A 14,811-nucleotide genomic window follows, 5' to 3' on the forward strand; every position below is an offset into this window, starting at 1 on the left:
ATTCAACAACTAGATATTTTCTGAAGTTGACTGCAAGAAAATAAAAGAAAAATTATAATTTTATTGTGTGAGCAAGAAGTTAAATATGCATTTCTAGAAAAGAAAGGTAGCATATCAGAATTTCTGTAAACAATGTCAACATGTGCACTCAGGAAATACCGAAAACAAGAAAACAAACCTAAGGGTAAACTTGTCTAAGACAAAGAATATAATGACATTGTAAGCAATATATACTGAATAAATATAAAGAAGGTGCAAAATCTCCTGGAGGCTTAGAAATAGCGAAGACTATTATAAAAGGAATGACAGATGTATCGGCGAAGTGAAAACTAAAGATTGTTACAGCCCCTAGAATGTCTATAAGACTGCCTTTTAAAGACTCTTAAATGAAACTATAAACGAGAGAACAGTGGCAGAAAATATTCCAAAGGAATACAATAATAAGCCCATATCACATGAAGTAGAAAAACAGTCAAAAATGAGAATCTGTCAATAGATGAAGTAGAAAAAACAATCGACAATGAGAATATATCAATACATGAGATAGTAAAAACAATCAATAGTGAGTATACATATCCAAACATAAGGTAGAAAAGACGATCGAAATATTGAAATCTGACAAATACAGGTATAACATCTGGAGTAGGTAATGTCTGGCCTTCCTTTCAGATTCTACCCAAGAATCTAAGAATAGTCTGTCAGGTAGTGTCGTAAAACATCGACTGTTCCAAGTAATGCTGTTTTTTGTTGATCATATGGGGTCACTTCGTTGATGTTCATTTGTTGTACATATTTGGATAGCTTCTTTGTAATTGCACAAAGTGCACTGATAACTATTGGGATGACTTTGGTGTGCTTAAGCCGCAGCCGGCCAACTTCAATTGCCAGATCTAAATATTTGGTAATTTTTTTGCAGTTTATTTTTGTTGTTTTTGTTATCACTGGGTAATGCGATATCAATAATCCAAAGCTATCGATGTTTGATAATTGTGATGTAACGTCTGTTGTGTTTCAAATACCAATCAGTTTGTATTCTAAAGTCCCAGAGAATTGTTTCTGTTTCATTTTCCAATACTGTCTCTATTTTATGCTGCCACCAGTTATCAGAAGTAGGAAAGCCATATTTGTTTGCATATGCAGCACCCCCACTAAAAATTTTCACCGGCCGCCCGTTAAGTACAGGTCTGAACTTGGGAACGGTAGAAGAAATACTTGAAAAAACATTCCTATAGTCGGCCAGTAATCTAGAACTAAAGTCTGTCTTACAACGGATTTTCTAAAATGAATGGTCCATAAGATTTATGTCAGCATTGTTGAGTGGAGGCTAAAACATTCTGGAAGACAAACTTAGAGAATTATCAGCTAGGCTCAAGCCAATTTAAAGCTATAAGGAACAGTACTTTTCTTTTTTTAAAAGACAAATAGATGAGAAGTTATGGAAATGTAATAGGGTTCAGTGTCTCTGTTTGGTAGAATTTGAACAGGAATAGAACACTGTGTTTTGGCAGAAAATCTATTCTAAACAGCAATCTTAGGATTAATCCCCTACGTTATACCCAGAAATGCATATTATGTATTTAAGACGAACATCAGCTTTTCGAATTGAAGAAAGTACAGGGACATTATTCAGTGTTAAATCAGGTATAAAAAAAGATGTAGATTCTCAACTCTGTGTTCTTTGTGAACTATATGGAACGTATTATTCAGGAATGGGGCATTAAATGTGATATCGAAACTGGAGATGTTAATATCCGCTTTTACCTTTATGTCAATGTTCTATTCTGTTTAAAAAATCATAGAAATCTTCTGGATTTCTTTATTAAAGTGAATAGCTGTTGTAAGAAATTATACATGGAAATCAGAAAAATTAAGAGGCTATAATAATAGATTGGAATTATGAAATCGTCAGTTACATACTGAATGGAGAACGTGTGTAACAAGTAAAACATTTAAGCTATTTAGGAACAATTTTAGTGAAGGTAGCTAATCCCCTGCTTCTATACACCTCTGGCTGTAGGTTTCCTTGCACAACTTTGTAACGTTAATCTGCTGCACTTGCCAGTCTTCAACCTTTAAAAACCACAAAGACCTTGTCACCTTCCTTTCCACGAAATTCGATCAGCTACAGTCCAGCCACTCAAGCAGCAAAGTCGTTGTCCAAGATGATCTGAATATCCAATACTTCGAATGGCTCCCCTTCTCCAAAATTAGTGATCATACCGAACGCAACACAGAGGTTTTTGTTATAATTAACGTCCTAGCGCAAATCGTGCAACTTCTTACTCGGATTCCAGATAATCCCCTCAACTCTCCCAATATCAATGATTGTAGTTCTTCCAGCCACACTGTAGAAGTTACCTCTACTGAAGGTCCCCTCCTCTGACAACTCACTACCTTGTGTCCTCTGATACAACAAAGGGAAATGATATCCGGAACTAGTACTCTTTTTTCCCATGCCATGATCATTATCACGCCGTGGGAAGGCAACAGTAGCTTCCACCCTTCTGAACCAGACATCCATACTTAGTGAGTCACAGAAATCATCCTCAGTGATATGAAGGCATTCATCGTCCATTCTGTCCAAAATTCATCTCCACTTTCCAGGCTTTGGTTCAACAGAAGACATATGAATGCAGTCTAAGAACCTAAGCTTCATAGTCAACCTATGCGGAATCATGCAATAATTGTAAATTAACTATCGGCAATATCGAATCCAACTTCATAAATATCACTAACAGAAAACTCGTTTCTCTTTCAAATGATACCATGCATTCTGGTCACTTGCAAACCCTATATACCCTGCTAACCCTATACAAATCCTAAATCCGCCCATTCTTAGTATACTGTAGACCCATTTAGTTGTGTGTGTGTGTGTGTGTGTGTGTGTGTGTGTGTGTGTGTGTGTGTGTGTGTGTGTGTGTGTGTGTGTGTGTGTGTGTGTGTGTGTGTGTGTGTGTGTGTGTGTGTGTGTGTGTGTAGGTTTGTGTGTGTGTGTGCGTGCCGTATTCTAAGGATGGACTCCTAAAACCTTAAAGTACTCAATCCTGTCCGGAGAGAGAGAGAGAGAGAGAGAGAGAGAGTAGAGCAATTCGGCTCAAATGACTCTTCCCTTACATGCTCACTTCCCCCTCTTTCTCACTGAAACAATGTTTCGGCTAGGTGTCTCTTCGGGTACTTTCATGGTCACTCTACATTTCAACTATCTCAGCAGCGATTATTGAAAAAAAAAAGGGTCAGTAAATTAATTCATTTACCGAAATTTACTTATGGCACGTAGAAGTAGTACTATATGAGCGAACCCCCTGAAAATATTAAAATGAAACTGTCAATGAAAGTAGGAGAACGTGAAACATTCTTTTTAGGAAGTACTGCAGCATAGTTAATATTACTTCTACGCTATATGACCATATATATATATTTTTTTTTTCATTTTCTTTCTTCCATCAGTTAATGTTTCTTTGCAATATATTTTCCCGCTACTGTAATAGAATAATGTTTGTCTCAGATTGAATTTTTCCCCCTCCCTTTATTATTAATTTCTAGATTTAGAAACGTTTATTTGCTTTTATGGACATGTGAAACAATCAAAATCTCTAACGCCGAATGTGATATTTTTCCAAGCTCTCTGGTAAATTCGAAACTTTTTCAGTTTCTTTTAAATTTGGCTATAACACATGGCTTCATCTATAATATCCTCCAGAATAATTGTTTTGGAAACATAGTCACCACCTACCGACGTATTTGTTATCTTTGGTTTCGATTTTGGTCTGAATTTGAAACACAAACCTTTAATTCTTTACCATAATGAGATACGAAGTTTTACTTATATCTAGAAGTATTCATTTTATGATAATTAAAATCATATATGTTCGGATGTTTAGTATTCTAATTATAATTTAAAATAAAAAAATATTTAATTTTCAAAAACAAAATCTTCTGTTAAAGTTTTTCTGTTAGGATTTAATTTTGTTTCGTTCCACGTTTTCGTTTCTGCGGAGGGAATTTCCATCCTTCTTAAAGGCAGCGTGTTATCGTATTTCGTTTTATCAATCTGAAAGTGTGCAGGTTAGGTAGTCGTATAAGAGTAAATTTTCATTAAGGAAGATATAATGAATTTTAATCGCATTGTCAATCATTTAGGATTTGGAAAATACCAGAAGTATGTTTATCTTCTTCTATCATTAGCACCCTTATTTGGAGGCTTACAGATGTATTCTAGTTTTTTAATGCCGCCCGAAACACGCATGTTGCAGTTCAAGAGGTTAGTGTGTTCTTTACTAATTCACGTCACTGTTTTATTTGACAGGTGGTTTAGTAGTGATATAGTTTTTTTTTTTTTTTGGAGGGGAAGAGGATGAACGGAGTTCGAGGGTTTAGCGAGGAAGATATAGGGCTGATTTCACATTACTAAGCTGAAGCGATTTACGGTCTTTTCCAGAATCACTGCGTAGATTGATTTTTGGCACAGACGAGTGGCGGTTTCCTAATGGAGTTTTGGTCTCGTAAACGCAAAAAAAAAAAAAAAAAAAAAAAAAAACAATATAGAACTCGCGCAACAGGCAACAGTAACAGTTTTATTATTATTGTTCCGGGAAACTCCAAGGAGTCGACAGACTCATCGAGGGAGGCCCTAACATCATGTCAAGAACAACTATTCAACATTCACACAGTATCTATCACACCTTGCCTTGAACTCATTCACGGTCGTAGCACCCACAACAGACTCTGGAAGCTTATTCCACTCATTTACCACTCTCCAAGTAAAGAACCTAGCTCTAACACCCTTGTCAACCACGCTCTTGCCCAGCTTCCATTCATGGCCCCTAGTCCTCCCACCACCAGTCATATTTTCAAAAATATCTTCTGGATCAATCTTATAAAAACCCTTCAGTAGTTTGAATGTCTCAATCATATCACCCCTCCTTCGCCTATCATCCAATTTCTGCAACCCACAAATCTTCAACGTATTCTCATAAGGTTCATTCCACAGACCTGCTATCATCTTGGTCACTCGTCTCTGGACCCTCTCCACTTCCTCCCCATCACGAAGAAACCCTGGTGCCCATAACTGGGCACAGAAGTCCAGATGGGGTCCTATCAAGGCTCGATACAGAGGAACAACAACTTGTTCGTCTGCATGTTAAAGTATTTTTCAGAAGCCAAGTGATTTGGTGAGCTGTTTTAGTTACTTTTGCTATGTGCCCCCTAAACTTCAACTCCCTATCCACCAACACTCCCAAATCCCTGGCCTCATCAATCTCCTGGAGTATGGTTCCACCAATGCGATATACTGCTGCTATTCTTTTCACCCCAAAGTGCATAACCTTACACTTTGCCACATTAAATTGACATCCATTTTTCCTAGCCCAGTCCTCCAAACTATCCAAATCATCCTGTAAAATTTTGACATCCTGTGCACTCACAATTGCTCTACCCAACTTTGCATCATCAGCAAACAAGTGAACACTTCCTCTCAGATCCTTTCCAATATCATTGATGAACAAATTGAAAAGCAGTGGTCCAAGAACAGAGCCCTGTGGCACTCCACTAGTCACAAGACGTCTTTTAGACTCCACTCCTGAATAAACCACTCTTTGATATCTCTCCTTCAACCACCCTCCTATCCATCTCGCCAACCCTATATCTATACCCATCTGCTCCAGTTTACTGATTAGGGTTCCATGTGGTGTCCTATCAAAGGCCTTGGCAAGGTCCAGTAGTATCACTGTAAACCCATTACCCCTATCCAGTTCAGCCGTCACTGTGTTATAAAATGTGAGCAAGTTACTGAGGCATGATCTACCCTTCACAAAACCATGTTGTCCCCCATACAATATCCCATTTTCATCTATCCAATCCTGTATTCTTTTCTTGACTAATTTCTCTAAGACCTTGACAATGATTCCTGATATGCTAATCGGTCGGTAATTTACAACAGCAGTCTTGGAACCACCTTTATGCAGTGGAACTATTTTCCCCCTCTTTCCACCCGCTCGGGACTAACCCAGACCCGAGACTCAAATTAAACAAAATGGTCAAGGGTACTGACAATTCTTTAGCTTCTTGTCGTACAACACGAGCTGGTATACCATCCAATCCCACAGATGTATTGACATTGAGGTTATGCAATAGACTACTCACCTCCACTTCATTAACCACAGTTTTGAATTTAACAACAGTTTTGAATGAGTATAGTTGAATGTATGAGTTTTAAATGACTTTCCACAAAAATGGTATGTGTTTCCAGTAGGGAATGATGGTCTAGAAACATTTCCCAATGTAATTTGACAATTCATTTTTCTCTTCCCATCTCATACTTTCACAACTGTGATTCTTTAGAGGAAATGGTGGGGGGGGGGGCAGTCCAGGAAACCTAGAGGTTAGAAAGTAGGGGAGTGATCACATAATGTTGAATGTAGCTTCCCAGGTTCTTCACTTTAGTCGGCTGAGCAACACAAATTGTTAGAAAGATTGTAGGATGAAGTAGGTATTGCAATTTATGCATACTAATACCAGAAGTATTCAGAATAAGGATGAGGAATTTTTAGTATTGATTAGCTCAACTTGACCAAAAGTTATAGACATTAGTGAGACTTAATTGACTTGACTATGGATAGAAATATAGATAGATAGAAGAATAGAAAGCAAAGGTATAGTATCTTCAGAAAGGACAGGAGAAACAGGATGGGAAAGGGGTTTTGCTAATGAAAGGAGAAAAATTGAAACCAAAAAAAGTAGTAGAACTGCATCAGAAAGACAAGGCTGCAGAGGGAAATTCATTTGAGGCTATTTGATGTGAGAAAGAGGCTAACTGGGTGTATATGGTTGGTTGCTGCTATAATCAAGGAAGTATAAGGAAGAATATAGATGACATGCATTGGCAAATTAGCACAGTGAGTGCAGGTTGAGTAATTATTAAGGAGATTTTCATTTATGGGGACATAGATTGGAAGTAGGAATTGTCAGAACTGGGAGGGAAGGAAATGGGATTTATATGCCTGCCGAGCGATAATTATCTGAGACAGTATTAAAGGGAAGTGATACAAGGCATGACAGTTCTGAATCTGGTCATAGCATCAGAGAACTTAACAATAACCAGTCTAGTTATGCTGCCTCCTCTTTATCATCATCATCATCATCATCAAATTACTGACATATACCTTCAGAGTGGTGGACAGGATCTTATGAGGGATACTACATGAAATATTACATCATTACTAACTTCCTACCAACAATTTTCCTCCAGATTAGCCTGTTATCTGTCTGCATTCCAATATTATCAGATCTTATATTTTTGTCTTCTAATGAACTTTTTACAGTATCAATCCGCCTACATCTCAGTCTTCCTCTGGGTCTTTTTCCTGCCATCTTGGCAAAGAACACTTGTTTGCTAATCTTTCCTCTCCCCATTCTGTTAAGTGACCATACCACCTGTTAGCTCTGCTAACACATTCTTGAATGCTAACAATGGCAAGCTCTTTCTTAATAGCCTCATTTTAAATATGATACTGCCATCGATGCCATCTGTTCAATCCCCTAATCTTTCTCAGGACTCATATCTGTGGTCTCCAGTCTTTGATAAAGAATTTTATTTCTAGCCCAGCTCTCAGATCAGTAAGTTAAAATTGGTTTGAACTTTGTATACAGCTAGTTTAGTATTTTGACTATTCTCTCTCTTATTCCTTTTAAATTTATTCAGTTGACTTATCATATCAACTTTGCTAATTTTGCTATCTATTTTCAAATTTAATTTGCCATCTTCACAAAAAATTATGTCTAAATAGCTGAATTATTATTTTTATTCAGGCGTCCATGGAGTCAAAAGACTCATCACAGGAGGTCCCTCTTAGGAAACACAAAATCTATCATACCACTCATTGAACTCATTGACCGTTCTTGCTCTCACCACTCTATCAGGCAGTTCATTCCACAGTTCCACCACACCCCACACAAAGAAACCACTCCTCGCCCTCTTGCTCACAGCTTCCTCTCGTACTTTTCAGGGATGTTCCCCTTTTCATCGCTCCTTCCTGCTGCTCCACCAAGTGAAAGAACTCCCCAGTGTCCACCCTATAACTGCCTCTCAACAGTTTAAAAGTCTCGATCATATCACCTCTTCTTCTTCTCTTCACCAAACTCTACAGTCCACATTCCCTCAGCCGATCCTCATAATTAACATTGTACAGTCTTGAAACCATCTTTGTTATCTGCTCTGCATCCTTTCCACAGTTAATTTATCCCCTTCAAATCCTGTGGACCAAATTTGAGAACAATAATCTAAGTGTGGTCTGATCAGGTTCTTATACAACGGAATGATAACTCTTTTATCTCTGTAGGTCAGTGTCCTTCTCATTATTGCAGCAATCCCCTGGGTTACCTTCACCACCTTTGCATTATGCTCCCTAAATTTCAGTTTTCTATCAATCATCACCCCCAGATCTCTTATCTCCTCTACTTCCTCCAGTACAGCTCCTCTAATCAAGTATGCAGTCTCCCATTGATGTATACCAAACTTCAAGATTTTACATTTTCTGCATTAAACCAACACCCCCATTCATTTGCTCCTCCGTCTGATTTATTCAAATCCTCTTGTAGGGCTGCCACATCTTCACTATTACTGCTACCTTCTCAGCTTCACATCATCTGCAAACAACTGAATATCCCCTTGCAATCCATTGACAATGTCATTGATATAAACAGAGCTAGTGGATGTGGGCATTCAGAGCATGCTGTGCATGTGGGCGGCACTATGAAGGGGAGTGTCGCCGCCGGGGAGACACCCCCTTCGTGCCTGCAGAACCATACACACCCGAATCGTTACAAGGGCGCTTAGATAGAAATTGCATTCGGGTGCCAAAGACCCTAGTGCCGCTTCTGGATATAAAGGTTAAACAATATAGGTCCCAGTACTGAGCCCTGTGGAAACGCCTTTGTAACCTTCTGCTTCTTTGATATTGCCCCCACCATACACAACTCACTGATACCTATCGGACAGCCAATCCTGAATCCAGTTGACTACCCCAACATCTAATCTCATATGCTGCAACTCAAATATCAGATTATCATGTAGCACCCTGTCAAATGCATTTCAAAATCCAAAAAAATGGCAGTATATGCCTTTCCCTCATCAACTGCTCTTGTCACTTTATTATAAAAGGCAATCATATTAAAGGTTGAACAATACAGGTCCCAGTACTGAGCCCTGTGGAACCCCACTTGTAACCTTCTGCTTCCTTGATATTGTCCCACCATACACAACTCTCTGATACCTATCACACAGCCGATCCTGAATTCAGTTCACTAACCCAACATCTAAACTCATATGCTACAACTTAAAAATATCAGTTTATCATGTGGCACCCTGTCAAATGCCTTTGCAAAATCCAAAAAAAATGGCAGTATATGCCTTTCCCTCATTAACTGCTCTTGTCACTTTATTATAAAAGGCAATCATATTACTAAAGCAAGAGCCCCCTTAACAAATTCATGTTGATTCTCACGGATAACATTACCGTCATCTTCCCAACGCTATATGTAGTGCCTCACTAATTTATTCAAGACCTTAACAACTACCGATGACACACAAATTGGCCTATAATTAGATGCTTCCAGTCTACTACCACTCTTTTGCAATGGCACTATCTTACCTTCCTTCCATTCCTTTGGTACCTTCCCTCTTTCATTGAAAAGCCAGGTCAACGGAGCTATCAGTTTTTTAGCACATTCTCTCAAAACCTGTGGTGAAATGCCATCCAGGCCACAGCTTTACTGACATCCAGAGTGCTCAGTATTTGGAACACACTCGCTGTCGGTGCCAGGTTATTTTGTGCCCTAGGCAAAGTTTACAAGTGCGTCCCTTATTTCATGAACTAAAATGTTGCTAATTGACATTAAACAAAATAAAATTGTCTTTCAGGTTAATTAATAAGGCTTTTTTTATTTTATTTTTTGATTAATTTGAAAATTTTCTGTTATTTTTTTATAAAATACCGAAATTTAATATTTTAAAATGTTAAAGTTTTAAAATATTTATCTTAACTGAATTTTAAATAGTGGTAAGTTCAAATCATTTGGGTAAGGAACAAAAAGAACCAAGAGTTAAATAGCAAAATAGTGTGATGTGTGAGGGATAAGGAAAAAGAATCTATACCTAAATCATATATTACTATTTAATTTTGATATTTTAGTAAAGTATGAATAAAGCATAGCTTGAAGTTTTACATCCCCTTCATGGTTTGCGCCCTAGGCAGTTGCCTAGTTTGCCTAAATGGTAGCGCCGGCCCTGAACACACTCTCCTTCATTTCTCCATCATTTCTAAATACATAGCAAAAAAATTCCCTAGGATTTTCTTTGTATCTTAGTGCCAATCTCTTCTTATATTCCAGTTTTGTCTTCCTCACATTACTAGTCACTCTCCTGGCCTAAGTCTTATATTCTTCATGCATTTGCTCTCCACCCCTCTGCCTATATCTCTTCCATAATCTCTTTTTCACCTGCAGTTCCTGTTTGATATTGTTTGTCATCCACTTTACACCAAAGTCCGCTTCTTCACTCGTGGAATACAGCTTACTATTGCTGCTAACGAATATTCCATTCACAATTTCCCAAGCACTAATGATATCCTGGCCTTCCAATTTCACCCTCCATGGAACTGCCCCAAGTTGATATCTAAGACTATTATAATCACCTGTCTTATAATTCCACACACTTTCCCTTTTCTTTGATACTTATGGACGTGTATTCATCTTCCAAGTCAAAACCACATGATCACTCTCTCCAACTGGCGGAGAGATGTTGTTTAGTTATCATAATCAATTATCCTGTAGGCTGTGCCATTGTTATTTATATATGTATTTTTATATATACTTATGTGATGAAATATTATATAAATTTCTTTTACTAACAATTATTTTTATTTTCGACTCCGAGTGTCCCTATATGTTATTATATTTGCACAAAGAGTTCACTCCAATTGGTGCAATGACTTTAACTCACTCTTTCAGAATCCAATTAATCATTGACTCAATACCAAGTACAAAATAAACACATTTAATAAAACTAAAACAATATATATACACTTCTAGTAATAATACATAACTATAATTACAGATTATATGGATCCAAGGCCTTATTTAAAATATAAACTTACTCTTAAGACTAAACACTTTTTTTCTTTCACAATCACAAAAAAATGTTCATAGTCTTTTTCTCTTTCTGTTAAGGCTCTTTTCCAGAAGTTACAAGGTTCTGTACTTCATTTTCAGGATCCTTTTCATCAATCAATATAACACACATAAAGTCTTCTTGACTATATCCTGTTTTCCTTTTTGTAGTAATACTCATCAGATCAGGCACCTTTAATACCTAAAAATCTTCTTAATCAATATATTTTCTAAACTTTCACTTTCAGGCATTCTTAATACTTATAAAACTTCCTTATCAATATTTTCTCTAAGAAAAACATTCACTTTAGAATGTAAGCAACAAATTCTTCTTTCATTCACAATACTAAAATTGACAGTCTTAACTTATTCCACCTTAAAAACTTACAGTTTCAAGATTTCCTTTTATTCATTACTTATTTCTCCTTGAAACATATTATTTCCACTATTCCTTTTTCTCGGAATACACTATAAAATATCTTCCGACTGCCACAGACAAAAACAAATATCAAGTTTCTTCTAACTTGAATATTTACCGGCCAATTTATATAAAACTTATAGTTTCAAGACTTCCTTTTTATTCTTTACTTATTCCTGCTTGAAACCTATTTATTTTCACTATTCCCTTTTCGGAATACATTATAAAACTTCTTTTGACTGCCGCACACAAAAAATCAAGTTCCTTCCAACTTGAATATATCTCGGCCAGTGTTCTAAAAAACTTCCGAACGCTCTCTTGTTTACAACTGTAACTTGGATACGCAACGCTTTCCTTGTCAGCTGTCAATCACATATCAAGTTCTCTCCGAGAGCATGCGCACTTCACAAAAGTCAGAAACTACGCACTGCAATAAAATGGCTGACTCGCTGTATCCATCAGCGCTAAGAGAAAGTCTTTCACAAACACAAAATTCAACATTTTAAAATACAACAAACTTTCTTATAAGTAACACAAATAATCAGTTTAGTAAGTACTTCAATATTTTTACTTCTTTACATGTTACTTCTAATATAACATTTTCATAACGAGCACATCACAAGTGCAGACACTGCGTGTATGAAAACAAAAACTAACAAGCATAATTAATACGTAAAAATATTCAGAATTTTTAATATGATTATTTTTACAATGTCATCTCAGTTATTATCAGCTCTTCTGATGCTAGATCAAATCAAAACTCTTGAACCTCTTGTTCCCTCTATTACATGTTGTCTAAGACATTTGTCTCTCAAGAATTCTAGAAATTCCATTCCCTTATTACTATATGCATTTCCCTCTTCCCAGCTTATACTGCTGTAGTTAAAATCTCCTATAACAGTCATTCTGCTTGCACTTGCCAAGCTCAATTGCCTAAACATCTCCTATACCCCCAGTCTCTGTGCTTTGGTTTGTAGCAACACCCCACTAAATATCCTGTCTTGGCCACCTCTACCTCACACCATATGCTTTCAAAACCATTAGGATTGCTTGATATAATGTACCATTTACACCATATAACTGGAGCATTTTGAACAGCTTTCCTTTTTGTCACTTTGTTATATGACTTTTCCTGATCTATAAAATTTAAATACGGATCATTGTTATATTCCCATAATTTCGCCACATAATTTCGTCTTAAAGTGAAAATCTGATCCTGATAACCTCTGTTTGGCATGAACCCAGCTTGTTCTTCTCCAAGCTTCTCCTCCTCTACGATTTTTCTTAGCCGTTTTTCAAGAATACTTGCAAAAACTCGGTTTTTTAAACATTTCCTTATTATTTGGGCACAGAATATCCCCAGCAGCGATGAGACACTCTTTCACAAACTCACTGTCCAAGAAGGCTTTTGATTTTTTCAGCTATTACATAACTTACTTTGATACGTGCTTCGCTCTCTTCCCTCTGCCTTTTAAATGTACCATGCTGCATTTTAAATCAATTTGGAGACGGTTCACTTTGTCCACACGAAGCCGCCCTTGAAGGTGAATCGAAATTGGACGTATGCTTTGTCTCATAGTGTCGTTTTATATTGTATTCTTTTGATACTGACACTGACACACGACAAATTAAAGACAATGGCTTATCGTCGATCGGCACAAAAAAGTACAAATTGATCCATTTTTCATTAAAAACCCTACAAGAATCACTTGATTTATGCTTTTTACTTGTAGACGCCATAGTGAAGAAAGGTGAACCTGTTAAATTGTGAATGAAACTATGTTGTGTAATTTAATATTTTTCATTCACATTTAACATTGCTTATTATGTATTAATCATGATTTGTATAAAAATTATTTATTATTCCTTAATTTAGGATTATTTTAATTTAGCTCATTGGATGTGGCGTTTGCACACCACCGCGCTAGGCCGCACGAAGGAAGTCTTGGTTTCTAGTCTAGTCGGCGACTAGAGGAAATTTTTCCAAGCCTTTTTTCGACCGGTTCCCGAGTTAGTCGATCTCTGGCACATGCAAGCAGGTTTTCCCTCCCGGAAACTCGGGTTTTTCGTCCTGTAAACTCAAGAAAATCGACCGTAGAACCCACATTATTTCAGACATTAAATATATTGTGTTAGGGTTAGAGACCACGAGATGGCGGCACATTTGAGCCGTCTCTCTTCACTGTGTACCGCTTAATTAGTGATAGCCTTGGGCCATCTGTCTCTGATTGGGTACCAGTGGAGATTGAACTGCCCACTCAGTCGCCAAAAGTTAGATAGGGCTAAATGGCCTCGCCTACTCCCGTATATACGGGAATAAAAAGGCGTTAGCTGATTTTTTTTTTTTTTTTTTTTTTTTTTTTTTTTTTTTTTTTTTTTTTTTTAATTTAGGATTACTATTTAAATATTTATTCTAAACTTAACCTACTATTAATTTATTAAGCAATAATATGTGCAGAATTTATAATAACTAAAATATATATATGATGTAACGAAAAGTGTTATTATAATTAATTGTATACGTAATGAAAAAGCTGATTAAGTAGCTCAAATATTCTGTTTATTCTTATTTGTGAAAATTTAACGTTATGTAATCACTCATGTAGTAGTAGAGCATCGTATTACATTAGCGAAATGTTTGCGTTCATTTGTTGTCATGGAGACGCATGAAATAAACAAGCACGAGTCGAAGAGAGCGTGACCTTCGGACTGAAAGGAGAGGAAAAATAAAATAGAAGATTTTTAATTAGAGAGAGGAGAGGAAGTATTTGCGGAGCGGGAAGGAGGGTAGGATACAAGCAAAGGAAGTGGAAGAAAATTATAAGTTCTCTAGGGCAGAAATTCATGAGAATAGTGTTTAGAAGTGAGCCAAAACATAGTGAATCATATACTTAGCTGCAAGTGAAGTCAGCTGTGTTGTAAAGGAAGATTAGTGCCGTAACCGGATAAAATAAAGAACTGGACATTCAATGCAAAATTCTGATTAGTTCCAGTTAGTCTACGATTACGTCTTAATTCTATGTTGCCCTGAGAAGAATTATATTGAGATTAACTAGTTTGAGAAAAGTAAACAAGGAAAGATATCAGTGCCTTATTGATGTGTTTTTTTTTAGAGTAGTGAAGCGCGATTAATAGTAGTTCAGTTAAATCGTTGGAGAATTTTTATTAATGTGTTCCGCTAACGTAAATAAGTTAATTCATAAGTGTGCCCACAATTAATTGATGTATTG

At 36.8% G+C, this 14,811-nt stretch overlaps 1 protein-coding gene across 2 annotated transcripts in view; it reads left to right on the forward strand.

Annotated features, from left to right (window-relative positions):
- The first annotated feature begins 4,041 nt into the window (after positions 1–4,041).
- LOC150107347 (organic cation transporter protein-like) overlaps positions 4,042–14,811 on the forward strand; it is a 287,152-nt gene continuing 276,382 nt past the window's right edge. Inside the window, exon 1 of one of the 2 annotated variants that reach the window (XM_090391214.1) lies at positions 4,042–4,261. In XM_090391214.1, coding sequence (XP_090247340.1) covers positions 4,110–4,261 — 152 coding nt within the window. In that variant the 5' untranslated portion in view covers positions 4,042–4,109. The remainder of the gene's footprint in view (positions 4,262–14,811) is intronic. The other variant, XM_090391215.1, reaches the window with a different exon arrangement.

This window comes from Typopeltis vanoorti, chromosome 4 (genome assembly GCF_054136105.1).
Source record: "Typopeltis vanoorti isolate ZY-2024b chromosome 4, IOZ_Tvanoo_1.0, whole genome shotgun sequence".
Taxonomy (NCBI): domain Eukaryota; kingdom Metazoa; phylum Arthropoda; class Arachnida; order Uropygi; family Thelyphonidae; genus Typopeltis; species Typopeltis vanoorti.